The following is a 15334-nucleotide window of genomic DNA, read 5'->3' as shown; positions in this document are numbered from 1 at the left end:
CGGTGAAGGAAAACGTGTGGAAATAGAATTAACCTCAATAAGGCATATTTTCCCCTCTGGTTTGAAAGGTCTGATTCTGATTCGACTAGTCATTATATGCATAAAAAAAATAAAGATCTAATATTGATTCGGTTTCAAAATATGCAAGTTGATGGAAATCACACCCCCAGTAAAACTAAACTAATCTACTTGGTAATTTTAATTAAGTACATGTCAAAACTTATTGTAATAGAAAAACTGCGTTGCGAGACCTTGCGTCTTTTTACATGTAAGGTTTTTGATGGGTTATTTTTTTAGGAATTTTATAAATAGTATAGTCATTAAACATACCATTATAAATAGTTATTGCACAATAGTAGGTCTGTAAGGCCTAGGTACGAGTATGCAAGTACTCAAGACGTAATGTTATCCATCACTGGTAATCAGTTTAAAAGCTACTTTTTATAATAGCCTTAAATTTTCAAAGTACCTATATTATTTAAATCATTTTTAATTTTCCGCCCGCGTGGTGTTTCTACCATTTAAATGAAGTGACCGTTCTGTACGATCAATTTACTTGTTGATTCACAAATTGAGCAAACAAAACAAATCATCAATCGACGCATCTTCGACAACACAATCACTTTCGGCTACTATTATGATCAAATATCTCCCTTTACGAGCAGCACCCGTTCAGATCTATAGAGACGTATGTGACGTATGAGAACTAAGCTTTCGAAAATAGATGGGACTTTTTACCATGGGACAGGTTTACATGCGATTTCCGCAGTGCGATTTACGCAACGATTGGCCTTTTAGAAACTGTTTCCATAAGGTTTGATTAATGTGTCCGGAGGAAAGACGGACGTGGTGCTCTGTTCGATGCATTGATTTAATAGCAACGTTGACAGCTTCATGACAAAGTAATTTATATAGAAAATCCATAAATCATACATACCTTTGCAATGCATGTAGATATATAGGTAGATAGAGGAAACAGGAAAACATCTCTCATAAGGTACATAATATATCGGTTATAAAGTAATGAAATCTACACAACCTAATCTATTTAGTACCGATTAGTAACTTTTTACATTTTAGTAAAAAAATAGGCTATTTAATTTTTAAACTTGTAATACAGTTTTTTTTTTCAGATTTGCAAATTTTTATGTTATTTCTACTCTTATGCCTAGCCAAAGTGACAATAGTTTGCGCTACGATAACGAAACGCTTTGTGTCTCTCTATCTATTAGTGCGACAGTGACAGACGCGTTTCGTTCGTTATGGAGCGTAAACGATTGGCATGTTGGCTAAGCACCGAGAATCGCTACTAATTGTTTCGGTCCTAGAAGGAGAAAAAAGTGTAGTGTAATAAGCATGTCACTCTTCAAAGGCAGCAAAAATATCTGACTCGGTCTTATGGCTCTACAAATAAGATCGTGTCAAATATTTGCGGCCTTCGTTGTGTTACATATTTACATATTATTTATTGCAGGTGACAACTTTAAACAAAATGGCCCAAAAACTTACCCGTGAGGCTGGTTGGATTTTACAAATCGATGTCAATTAGATCTTATTGCGATCGAGTTTCACTGCGAGTAAAAACAACATATCAGTAATAGATTTTTAAGTTCGAATGCCACTCCTGTGATGTAACTGACAACAGTGCAAAATTATTTTAAATCGGATAAAGGTGAAATAGGTCAAACGTGTAACTTGTGCGGTTTCATGCAACGACTGAGGGGTGAAAGAGTTAATTTTTTATCCGTATTGCAATGTTATGTATTGTAAAACAAATCAACGGCATAAAGTAAATAGGATTTGTCTTTGTAGATTCGAATAGTGAGCATATTTAAGAAGTCTCGAAGTTTAAAAAATGCACGGTTTCAAAACCAAACATGTTACTGTTGTTTGCGTTGTTTCGATATTAGCATACACCGGAACTAAACCTGACACTGCCAATTACGATTTTACGATGGTTCTCGTAGTTGAGATTTCTGTTTAGAAACTAGTCGTACCGTGAGCATATTACAGAATAAAACGTTTTACACTGTGCTATAAACTTGGACGTGTTGATTAACATTTTTGACATATAGTATTTTTTCTGTAAGATCTAAAAAGAAAACTATTATTTTAGGTATTTAGAACTCCCAAAACTTATAACTAACTAGATAGCTTTGTTAAAACTGTTTTGAGGAGAATTTGCCTTTAATTTAATATAGATATACAAACTGCGTTTTAAATTTTCTAGACCATATATTTACAATAGCATCAATCGTACCTATGTACTTGATTTAGTTCAGATGGAATAAATTCTTTAATAGTACGAATCAAACGTAGGAAGAAAGCCCTCAGCTGCTTACTAAGGCTTCACTCAATTTCAGATAACATGCGGTGAAACTCGACATTTCCATTCATAAATAATAAATACTTTAGAAGTACTACTAGGTGCTAGGCGTGATCGGGGTGCCAGCAATAGGAAATAAACTACATTAAAGTACCTGTTCCAAGATTCTGTCGCCCGCTGCGTTTATGCATATTGATGCTTTACAAATCCAATATCGTAAATTAAAATTTGACACGCACTGGATTTCTATTTACAAGTCGCGAATGGCAGCATTATTTTAACTGATTCAACTGTAGGACGTAAATCTCGGGGGCTACATCAGTTAGTAATGCATTTGCGAATATTATTACTCTCTCTTCTAAACACTGAAAGCAGTTCACAAAAATAATTTTTCATTGTAACTTTCTGATAGTTTAAATCTGTTAAGCAGGCTGTTGGCATCGACCTAACTTTACAGTAAGAGGTACGAGTAATCCTTTCCCAATGCATACAGATGTTATTAAATTGGTAAAGTTACAGAAACACAATTGATTTAGCAGTCAAAAACACGTGTCGGAACAATATATTAGAAATCCCACGTAACATCATAAATCTTTGAGCTAATACAACTCAATCTCAATTGGTAAAAGTCAATTTAGTTTACAACTGTATTACAATTCGAAGGGCTAAGAAAGTAAAAGTTCAGTTCACAACCTGCTCAAATAAAAATAAATTATACCTCTAAAAAACTGGAAAATGAACGAATGATGATTGCGGTGCGTGAGACTCGGAAACCCTACAAAACCAACAATGTTGTCATGTTACCCATTTTGCAGAATATATTATAATCACGCGTAATGAAAACTGGTACGAATTAAAAAAAAAAAACAATTTGTACATTACTTAGATACTCAGTTTCCTTGCTTTTGATTTTGACTGTATCTTCAACCTTTCTAGAATGTATCTAGAAAACATGAAAATTAAGTTCTAAACCATTGGAATTTTTGAGGATAATTTTGTTTATGTTCAGGAAGTTCGGAGATGGTTTCTCTATTTTGTCTTTAGAAAACCCAATGTAAATCAAATTTAATGTCCTAAGGACAGCATAACAGATTCATAACGATTTCATGAACAACGTTTTAGTGTTATTCAATAAAGGTTACAAAAATCAGTGGTTTTAGTATCTCGTAACTATTTATTTATGGCATGGAATGATAATCAAGCGTGGTAAAAAAGGATGGGAATCCCAGCAGCAGCATGTAGACAACACCATCTATGAGTTTACCACACAGGAACGACCCAAAGGATTTAACGAAAGCCGACAAATATGGTGTGCATTAAACCGTCTAAGGACTGGTATCGGCAACTGTGCGTACCTCTGGCACAAGTGGGGGTGGAGCGAGCCGTCGGCGGCGTGTGAGTGTGGAGATCCGAAACAGACCATACATCATATCGTATTTCAGTGCCCTGTTACCAGATATAATGGCCCAGTTGAGGATTTTAAAAACCTGACAAAAAACGCGAGGTATCTGCGGAACTGTAAATTTTGATGTTAAGTTTAATTTAAGAAGTGTGTGTATACTGTATTGCCATACGATAAATAAATAACTATTTATTTATGTGTGTATAACATGTTATACTGTCGCCGTCAGATATATCGGTGCGACCAAGGTGCTCACAAATATCGGAACACGCCTCTATTGTCAAAAGGCGTCGGAGTGCGTGTTCAGATGTTTGTGAACACCTTGGCCGCTCCGATATATCTGATGGCGACTGTACATTATAAAGTGACGATGGAATTTTCTTTAGTTGTTAGTGGTCATTTACATTTATCATAACATATAAATATGAACATAGAGTAGGTATAACGAAGGACAAGTAAATAAAATGGAAAGTTTTCATAAATAAGACGTGATCACGCGATCGCAAACTGACAAAATGATCAAAATTATCTGTATTGCAAAACTACCGATACCTGACCGGCCCGTCGAGTCGCTAAGGAATATGTAACAGTACAAACTAATACATACATAATTTGGGTTATTATTTATATGCATCTTTGCGGACGTGCTCGATATAGGCATAAGTAATAGCTTGATTATATATTTTAGTTAGTTCTTAATGCTATTATACAAATTACAACTGTACCTATAATAAAAGATACGTTTATTTAAGGCACAAGTCCGCGACAGTACTCGCGGCGACACTATACTATACTCTTCACGGTCATAACCAATTGACAGCGAAATGACAAGTCAATCTAAATGACTTTGATTAGCCATATTTAAAATAAACTTGTATATACGAATGTGTTTATTCTACACTTGATCCTTTGCCTTTGTTGTTGCAAAGTTCATCAGTTATAGTACCTACCTAATATTAAAATCCTATTTATTCAAAAAAATACAACTTTCGACGTAACGTAACACTACCTTTACCTTGAAATTAAATATTGAACATAACATATAAATTGCAACAATATGAAATTTCATTAACATTTTACGCATCGAGCACGTTTGCCGCAAACTGTAAAAGCATATTATTTATGCTAATAATGGTCGTGTGACCTTTAGGCTTTAGGGAAATTTCTAGACTGCACTAATGTAAGAAGGTACCAAAGAAATTTACATACACAGGTTTATGATCATACTACACTTTAAATTATCCTGTATTTGTATAAATACTTACGACAGGTACTTTTAATTGGTTTTCCTACCGTATGTTTATCCTTAAAATGACATCGTTAATTAACATTTTAAGAATATGTTTGTCCGTAGTTTTAATTTTATATTATATATTAAAGGAAAAAATGGAAAAAGTTACACTTCCGGCAGGGTTTGAATCCGCAACCTCCGCAATCCGTGCGTTGCTCTTAACCAATTGAGCTATGGAAGCCTACCAGAACCTTGCAAATCTTTCCATTCCTATACACGCCTTTGGGGTGGCGTAAAAAAACGATCGCTCGCAGACGTATCTGCATGTTAAAAAAATTGATCGTAGTTTTAATTATTGTAAATCTAGAGCATATAAAGCCACTTTATATAATTGGCTGATTTTGGCTGAAATATAAGAATATAATTAAGTTTTTCTTATATTTATTTACATTGAAAGTTCTCAAGTTACCCAATCGCAATCGCATTATATTATCGTATTGTTTTCTAGCCATTGCTAATACATTTTCATTGTAAAAATATTTTTTTTTTATAAATATTTTATTTAAAGATTAAAAATCTCTTTAATATCTTCAATATTATGCTATGTTATAACAATTGTTAAAATAAACTTGATGTGACGACTGCAAAAAGTTCATTGCGGCTAGTTCCGGGATCTCCATTGAAAGTTTTTACACAACTTTCTTGAAACATGAAACGGCCACGCGCGTTTTCGATTAAAACTTGTCACTAGTTGTCACCCACGAAACGAAAACTTCATTTCTGCCATTTCTCATGTACCTACAGTAAAGAGCATACGCTTATTTTTTTTTAAATTTCAACTTACAACATAATGTACTCCTCTGGAGTTGCAGGCGTACATAGGCTACGGAGACTGCTTAACTTCAGGCGGGCCGTATGCTTGTTTGCCACCGACGTAGTATAAAAAAAATGTAGTTGGTTTGCTTTTTCAGCATATAAAACAAAGATTTTATTTACGAATAGTACAATTTCAATGTGTCAGGCCAATTCTAACGTACACTCCTACACTGACATTAGAATGATATCTGAATAATGTCATTTAGTTATCGTGCGTCTCACTCGCGCCAATACATGTACATAAGTTCGAATAGGCCTGAAGGTGTCGATACTTTTAAAACTTTGCTCATGGAAACAATAATTGTAATATTTTATAATAACGACCTCTTAGTAAAATCACCTGCTAGGACTGCTAAGTACCTATCATTCGGCCGATCTTGGGTCGTAACAAGTCCTGCACTTGTAACACCTTCAAGTTTATTATTACACCAGTCGTCCTTGCAAGGCCGCGAGGGCGTGCGTAGGAGATGCGCATGCGTCTGTTCCGTGGGAACACTACGCCGCTTTATAGTTACATTATACATTAGCGCCTGAATAAAGGGATCGGCACGGCACGCAAAGTGGGCGCTTGAATAATGGCACCTGCTGATCAAATTGCCTTTAGTTGCGCCGGTTTAGGAAGCGGTGGAACTATAATTGCGATTATCATCACAATTGCAGCTATCGAGGCTATGGGAGATCTAACAGGTTGTAGATATGAAACGGAAATTTCCGGACTAATTTTCTTTAGAAGATGTACCTAACCGAACTTCCTTTGGTTTTAGATTTATTTTGGCATTGGCTTGATGAAGACTGTAAAAAAGTAATTGATCGAGTGAGCACGTGAAATTTTGCGGGCAGGCTCGATATTCGATAATTACATGTTTTTTTTGTCGATACAGTTTTCAGAAAAAATTCAAAGTGGCGGAGCCACGGGAGCTAGCAGCAGCTGTTGAGGTCTACAGCATACTGGATCACTGTTAGTAATTAGTAGGTTACTCGCTTCGGTACAGAAAATCTTCATCGTGTAAGGTAGTAGAAACGTCTAATTTAACCTAACAGTCAACAGACTTGAAAACTTAGAATTAGAAGTTGCTTTAAGAAAATATATCAGTAGACGGCTGCTTTTTCATGCGTCACATTGCCGTTTTAGTTTAGGTAGGTACTCACCGAGCCCGCAGATGAGGTACGTAGGAGGAGGCTTGAGGACGGATCTCGAGTAGGCCCCGCGCACGGTCTCCAGCGCGCGCGGCGCGCCGCCCACCAGCAGCACCCCAGGGCACACGTAGCCCGCGTAGCGGAGCTCCGCCGTCGCCGCCGCTAGCGCACCCGCCCACCAACATTTCGCGTTCGCTGCTAGGAAACTCTGGAACAAGAAAAAAATGGGGTTAGGTGACAATTTCTTGTTAAAGGTCTCAACCGATCCTGATTTTGTGAAAATCACATGTCTAGTGTCCGTCTCACTCTGAACCGGCTTTAAAGAGATAAAGTGTGGCAGTGTACGCTTATTCCATGCACTTCCACACTCAGTCACTCTTCCCTAATTGACTAAGCTAAATACTTGACATACTAAGTACTTGGCATGAAAATTTAGCGTGGTCCGACTGTGGATTCCCTACAAGTGATTCTCTGGCCCTGGTGTTTCTCTTACCCCATGTGACCAAAGATGATTGAAAACAATTGGGCAAAGTATTTTTTTTTAACCTAAAATAAATATTAACCACAATTTTATGACTTTTTCTTTTTTTAAATGTATTAAGAAAGTAACTTAAGACTATTGTTGGTAACACTAAGCTCCATTTATACCCATTGATTCCTATTAATGTATTTCCTGTAAAGTATCGATAAGCGTATCTGGAGAAAAGCCCTGTGATATGATTTAATAGTGCATTTTATAAAGTAGGTTCAACCTGTTCTCGTTTTATAGGTTATTGCAGCTGATTAATAAAGTTTTTATTGACCACATTGAGCCATTGTTGTGACACTTGTGACTAGTTGAAGTTGGGTAGTTAGGTACAGAACACGGACTGGATACAGGTAGACTCCATACTCCATAGAGTAATGAAAAATACTAAGGCGTCGGGTCCATAATACTAACTCTATTCCCACTTTTGTTCGCATGAGTGCGAAGGAGTCTTAAGCTTAAGGATAAAACCTAAAATCAATAAATCCTGAAAGAAATAGTACAACAAAAAACTTTATTATGTGTAAATAGAAGATTTGCCAATCGAAGTAAAAAACATAGTCTGCGAACTACACGTAAGTATATTCTATTTATAATTTATGCAGGTATAATAATAATAATAATAAACCCGCAGGGCCGCTTGTGGCAAGCTGTTGGGGAGTGACGACCCCACGGACCCGAGTGCTCCAGAGAGTCGGTCAGGGTCTCCGTCTCCGGCGTGTCTCCGTCGGTCGGAGTGGACCCCAAGGGGACCCGCAGGACTCTCAGCTCTGGCTTGCCTTTATTGGCCGTCCAGAGGGGAGTCGTAAGAGCTATATGCTCCAGGGGTGGAAGTGAAAGATGCATAAGACGCGAGTTGGCACAGTGGCTCTTAACATCAGTCACTGGGTAGAAAGCAGCGCACACCTCTCGACACCCCTGAGCCGCTCACACCGGTGTTGCTCCTGCTCGTCTTCACGACGGCAGTTTCAGGGGCCTATCTAGTCAGCGGCAAGTCACCACCTGCCTCGATAACGTGTGTTAGCATTGTTATGGCAGGTGTCCGGACTTCTTTACAATAGCCCAGTCTCATTGTCCACCCAAACTTCAATCCATAGACAGGTATACTGTTCACTTTTTCTACAATAGTCCCAATGCCTGCTACGACGAGTTCATGGGTGTCTATTGTTGCGCCTGTGAACGGGTTCCAGCAGGCGTTCTACATGACATTAAAGCTCTCCAAGGGGCCTCTACGTGTTGGATCTATATCCCCACGCAAGCCTATCAAAAGACCGGGACTTATAGGCCCGTGAAATCCGTGGAGATATTTGTATGTTGTTGTTGTGTTGTGTATTCGTTGTATGTGTAATAATAATAATATTCTTTATTGTGCACAATGAAACATGATTAAATACGGCAAATTAACATAAAAAACTAAGCAGCAACAGTACCTATTTCTGAAGCTCAGAATGTATGGGCGCTGAAAATTCACCAAAAATATGTTTTTACTAATTTAGTCTTCCACGGGGGCACTAGAAGTATAGTTATTTACGATACAAGTGCGGAAAAGAGGAAATTCGAAACGAGTGGCGATAAATTAAAACACGACCACAGGGAGTGTTTTAAATCGACACGAGTTGCGAATTACCTATTCGCACGTGTATCGTACAACGTTTTACAGTACATTTAAACTTTCGACATATGCACGAAATATGCTCCTTTACGCACTAGTGCGAGAAAGTAGCACCATATGTACTGTAAATTATGTTATAGCATTTTGTGTTGATTATTCTTTTATATTGCGAACCGGCGACCTATTGACCGCCCTTTGAAAATTGGCGATACAATACGAATTAACTTGCTTTAAATTTTTGAATGTCAAAAAATACAAAACACCATTATTAAAATGTTCTCAATTTTAACCCTGCCCTGGTAACCTTCCAGTTAGTGCAAGTGCAAAGTTGCAAAACTTAATTTGTAACTGTAAAATGAAATGCCAGTTGAAAGGGTCAAGGACCAGCAAACGGGTTGGGTTGGGCCAGACGCTCGACAAGGGATTACAAGAATTTAGTAATAGTATTAAGATTGTGAGAGCTATCAGCTTAGCTGCTTTAATTTGACGGCTGATTGGTCTTGGTCTATTGAACTTTACTTTCGCAGGACTAAATATTAATGAGCCGTTTCCGTTGCTCTTTAGTGGAGATCACAATTCTAATGGTAATGGCTGGATGGTGGCTAATGTATCATATACTAATGGTGTATTTCCCATAAAGACTAATTTTTCTGACTTACCATGTATATGGTTGCGGCGGGTAAGGAACTCAACGTTCATGATTTTTTGATCTCTGAGACGTGCTCTACAGCTATATATAAAAGCCAATCGGTAGAAAATTTGATAAATTTAAGCCCCAGTGGTTCCAGTACTAATACTACAGTTTGGGTTACACAAAACTCGGGGTATGGTATTTACCCATTTGATATACACCAGAGATGCTTGCTTTCAGAATGTTATCGTTGGTAGTTGTCCAAATCATGTGCACCAGAGATGCTAGCTTACCTAATTTATTTCCGGTTTTTTTTTATCGAAACTTTTTGACGTCCCTATAAGTGCACAGATGCAGAGGCTTGCACTAGCGACGTCACACAACACATTAACCAACCTAAACCCTACAATTACCCGACATCGCAGACAAGCTGGCAACTCGGGACAAACGATAATTTACAAGACATTAAATCGAGCCTTCAGTAAAACAGCAAAATGCAAGAGAAAACCTGTCTACGCCGTAAAGAGTAAATTGCTGTACCTAAACTATTATGTAGATTGGAATTTTCCTAAGTGTGAAATGTCCCTACCGTGAAAGTTAAGCCTCCGGATACTTTATAACAGAAGAAGCTATAATTACAAAGTGCTGATACGGTTAATATAATGGTGTCATAAAACGTAATTACCGACAAATGAAAATTAAACGGTGTTTTCAAGCGGCCTTCATAATATATCTCGGAGATCTAACAGGAGTTGATGAGGCACTGTTGTCAATTAGTCTTACAAGTACAAGTTAAAGTATTTTAAATCATTTATTATATCGGCTCCGCAGCGCACACGTACTCGTAGCAGTCGTTGGCGACGCTCGACGTACAACTGTACACCCAAACGCGAAATTTCATGGCTATTGTCGCGAATAGGTATAAGTAGGTCTAGGCATAAAATAACGTGTAAATAATTGACGATTCTGTTTTATATTCTGTTTGTGTGATAACTGTTTTATTTCCATTTCGTGTGTTTATGTTTTTACTTTTATATGTTTTACTTCTTTTTTGTGCATAGTTATAAGAATCAATGTCCCACAATAAATATTACCTATTCCCTAACTTTGTAAAATAGCGTAAGCTGATTGGCCAATAAATGGATACTGACTCTGCACAACACACCCACGTGACACAGTGGGCGGGGCGCGGTCGCGCTCTCATATAAATATGACTGCCCAACCTAGCCTCGTCAGTCCGTCAACAACTAGTCTACACTTAACATCTTATTAACCCTAAAATAAGTGTTCTTACTAACCCTCACACTAACCCGGTAACATGGTGGTGGTATTTCTGAGGTAATTGGCAGCGGTAGCTTCACTTCGGCCAGCGCGTTCCAGTCTTCGGCGTACGAGCTTCAAGAAAAACAGTCTACGCTCAACAATTATGGTCCTTCGATAGCCGAATAAAGAACAAAGAAACAAGTACGCGCTGAGTGTCGAGATTTTTCTCCACTCAGATAGAAAAAAGAAGCTTGAAAAACGAACGCGCTGAGCCTTGAAGTACGCTTCGGCTCAGACCCTTACCCAATTACCCCTCCATACCCCACTATACCGGCTTGCCGGTCGGACCGTGCTGTGTTGTAGGTTTTCCTCCACTCACGCGTCCTGGCAACTTTCGTTGCATGTGTCACATGGTGATGCCATCACACTGCTTTCGAACGCTCTAGGCATTGCACTTTGTCATTGCGGGAGATTCAGTGCACCGAGGGATTTACGCTTAGGGGCACTGACGTTGCGCTCTGTGGCGTCAGGGCATAGGTGTTAGGCAGGTAAATTTGTATATAGTTAGGGACCCCCGCGTGTGTGTCAAGAAAGAAGAAGATGTCTACGAAGAGTACGAGAAATCTTCGACCGCGCGCTAAGGGCCCGCCTGCCCCCGCGCCCACAGAGACCCCTACCCCCTCGTCCGGCAAGACCACGTCTACCGAGACACATACATGGAGCAAAGGCTCCACCGGCAACCAAGTGAATAGCGGTGGAGAGATAGACAACAATTCGGTACACTCGAACGCATTCGAAGATACGGTAGTAGAACGCAGTAGGTCGAATACGCTAGTAAATAAAGACCCCGTGGTCGCGCCGCCGCCGCCGCGGGCGCCGTCTGTTCGTGGATCAATCAGAGGTCGCGAATCGGTAAATAGGGATCGTGATAGTCAATTATCGGTGCTCATGGCCGAGCTCGAGGTTCATAAAGCCGCTCTAGCTGTCGCTCAGAAGCAGTCCGATACTGCCAAATTAAAGCTGCAGATCGCCGAATTGGAGGCGAATTCTGACAGAGGCAGTACCGTGGCTGACGAGTCTGAACGGCGTACTAGGAATTGGGTAGGACAACAGTGTAGGCCACAGGAGCACGACGTCGCGATCGAGAATAGTAAAATTCCCTTGCCGAAGGAGACAGCGCCGCCGCCGCGCGCCGCCGCCATTGAGCGGGGTACTAGTAGGCCGCAACCGCGTTATTTAGAGGTGCCACACGGCAGTTATGCACCTATCTACCATAAGCCGCCCGAGTTACCCTCATTCGGAGGAGATATAACCGAATGGATTTCATTTAGGGCAGAGTTCGAGGACACGTCTCCCATGTTTAGTGCCGTCAATAACGTAAGTCGTATTAGGCGCGCGCTCAAAGGCGAGGCTCGGACCGCCGTGAAATCAATTATGTACACAGTTCAGGACCCGTACGAAATTATGGAGGCGCTAGAACGGCAATTCGGCGACCCGGAGGAAATTGTGTTAACGGAGTTGCATAATATAAAACGTATGCCGCGCTTGTCAGAAGACAACGCGAACATAGCTTCCTTCGCCGCACATATTGCGAATGCCGTCGCAACCATACGTTCGCTGCGACAAGAGCAGTATTTACACGCGCCTGAACTTGTAAACAAAATCGTGGACAAACTTAATCTGATTGTGCGTTACGAATGGGCAAAATATAGGCAGGCTAATAGTCAAACTCCCGGTCTAGTTGCATTATCGGAGTTTTTGAACGAAATTAGCACTGCAGCCAAACGCATCAACCGACATAGGCCAGCTACATCGCGCTATACTGTAAATGCGGCGTCTTTTGAGCGCGGATCTAAGCGATCGAGTCGAACTCTCCCTAATAGGTCTCGCGCCCCCGTGTCTACCCGCGATAGTAGTAGTAGTAGTGGCTCGGAGTCAGATATTCACGAAACTCATACACGCGAAGATGAGTACAAACCTAAAAATAAAAAGTATACTGCCGTCGCGCTCGCGAAACATCGCGATAGTAGTCAAACCAAACCCACGCCGTCCGAACCTAGACTCCGCCAGGAATTGTCCGAATCTACTCCGCCGCGCAATACGTGCCCTATTTGTGAAAAGGAACATACAGTAGACACGTGCGCACAGTTTACGGCGGCAGCAATTCCTGAAAGATGGGAGCTAGTGAAGGAAGCGAGGCTGTGTTTTAATTGTTTAAAATCTGCGCATCATCAACTATTTAAATGTAAATACGTTGCGTGTGGCGTCGGCCAATGCGAGGCAGGCCACCATAAGTTATTACACGGATTGAACGCGGCCGCGTCCGCGAACGGTAATAACACAACGAGCGCAGTAAATACAATTTCTTTCGCGTCGAATAAGCCCGCAGTAATATCAAGCGTTGGCAGTGGTGCAGGCAATACGTCTTTCGCGTGGGGGAGCGAAAGCTTCCAAGACCCGCTCAAGAACGTGCCCACCACTCCGATATTACCTGCAAAACGGGAAATAGCGTCATTATTCGACCGAAACAAACCCGCTCAAATTGGAGCAACCTCTCGGTGGGTTGTAGAACCCGAACCCAAACGCGATTATAAGCCGCGATCGTCCACACTACGCACGCTCGCGCCCGTCGTCGACAACGCCGCGATACGTCATAAGCGACGACGCGTGTCGAAGTCCGTTCGCCCAAACATGAAAACTAAAAGTAAATTCGAGTACCTACCTGAGGTAAAATGTTTTTCCGAATACACGCATTTAGTTAGGGCCACGGCTAGGGTTCTGGTTGCCGCCGAGGTAAATAATGCCAAGATGCTCTCTAAGAAAATAGACACAGAGATGAACAAAGGGGATTTGATTATTGCGGAAATATCGCTAATCAAACGGAGCCAATATGAAGCCTTTCCAGAAGAGATGGAGTCCCTGGAAGCTGGGCACGCGCTACCGACAAAATCTCCGCTACGAGCGATCGCAGTAAAATTAGATGAATACGGAGTCATCGTGACAGACGTCGGAAGCAAGCAAGTACCCGTCCTGCACGCTAAGGAAGACTTCGCCAAACTGTTGATCCATCATTTTCACACTCTGTGCAACAGCAATCACTCGACATTAATTAGCGAGCTGAAACATAGATATCACATAGTCGGACTGCGCGGTAGTGTTCGTTATAAATCACGTAAGCGCCAATGGTGTCGGACCTGTAGCGGGGCCAACCTCAAGGTTCCCGTGGGCGACTTACCATTAGAAAGGCCTCAAACGAATCCACTAGTATATAACGCGGCAGCTACGGATAAACCCGACTCACACAGCAAGAAACAGAAATTGCACGTAAGCGACAGCGTCACAGTAATCGACTGCTCCGTGCCACAAAGTAAATGGTCTAGAGGCGAGATCGCACAACTCTTTCACGGCCCAGATGGCCACATAAGAGTAGCCATTGTACACACGAGCGCAGGTGACGTCCGCTGCCCAGTTTCCAGGCTTATTCCTACACGCTCCTCTACTATATACGGTGTTGACACACGTGGGGGAGAACTGTCGCGAATAGGTATAAGTAGGTCTAGGCATAAAATAACGTGTAAATAATTGACGATTCTGTTTTATATTCTGTTTGTGTGATAACTGTTTTATTTCCATTTCGTGTGTTTATGTTTTTACTTTTATATGTTTTACTTCTTTTTTGTGCATAGTTATAAGAATCAATGTCCCACAATAAATATTACCTATTCCCTAACTTTGTAAAATAGCGTAAGCTGATTGGCCAATAAATGGATACTGACTCTGCACAACACACCCACGTGACACAGTGGGCGGGGCGCGGTCGCGCTCTCATATAAATATGACTGCCCAACCTAGCCTCGTCAGTCCGTCAACAACTAGTCTACACTTAACATCTTATTAACCCTAAAATAAGTGTTCTTACTAACCCTCACACTAACCCGGTAACATGGTGGTGGTATTTCTGAGGTAATTGGCAGCGGTAGCTTCACTTCGGCCAGCGCGTTCCAGTCTTCGGCGTACGAGCTTCAAGAAAAACAGTCTACGCTCAACAGCTATTTTATGAATAAATTCATTCATATGTGTCTGTAATGTCTGTATATAAAAATGTTTATTCGGATGCAACGTAACTATAACTTCGCTTCACTTCGGTACCTAACAGTAAACATTCTAAACGAAGAGATACCTACGCGGGCTACGCGCAAGCATGGGGTTGGCCCCACTGGTAGAGTAATATTAATCCCCGGGAAAACTAAATGTACTTACGTTTAGATCACGATTAGAAATCAGGACGTGAAGTAAACCGATTCAAACAAGCGGTCTTTACTCTTTATTG

At 40.6% G+C, this 15334-nt stretch overlaps 1 protein-coding gene across 1 annotated transcript in view; it reads right to left on the bottom strand.

The window, feature by feature from the left end:
* The window catches only part of LOC134743080 (putative uncharacterized protein DDB_G0282133), a 196603-nt gene that overhangs the window by 76475 nt on the left and 104794 nt on the right, over positions 1–15334 (bottom strand). The window contains exon 3 of the mRNA XM_063676388.1: positions 6985–7180. Coding sequence (XP_063532458.1) covers positions 6985–7180 — 196 coding nt within the window. The remainder of the gene's footprint in view (positions 1–6984; positions 7181–15334) is intronic.

The sequence above is a fragment of the Cydia strobilella genome, chromosome 7 (genome assembly GCF_947568885.1).
Source record: "Cydia strobilella chromosome 7, ilCydStro3.1, whole genome shotgun sequence".
Taxonomy (NCBI): domain Eukaryota; kingdom Metazoa; phylum Arthropoda; class Insecta; order Lepidoptera; family Tortricidae; genus Cydia; species Cydia strobilella.
This window is presented reverse-complemented; position numbering and strand designations above follow the sequence as displayed.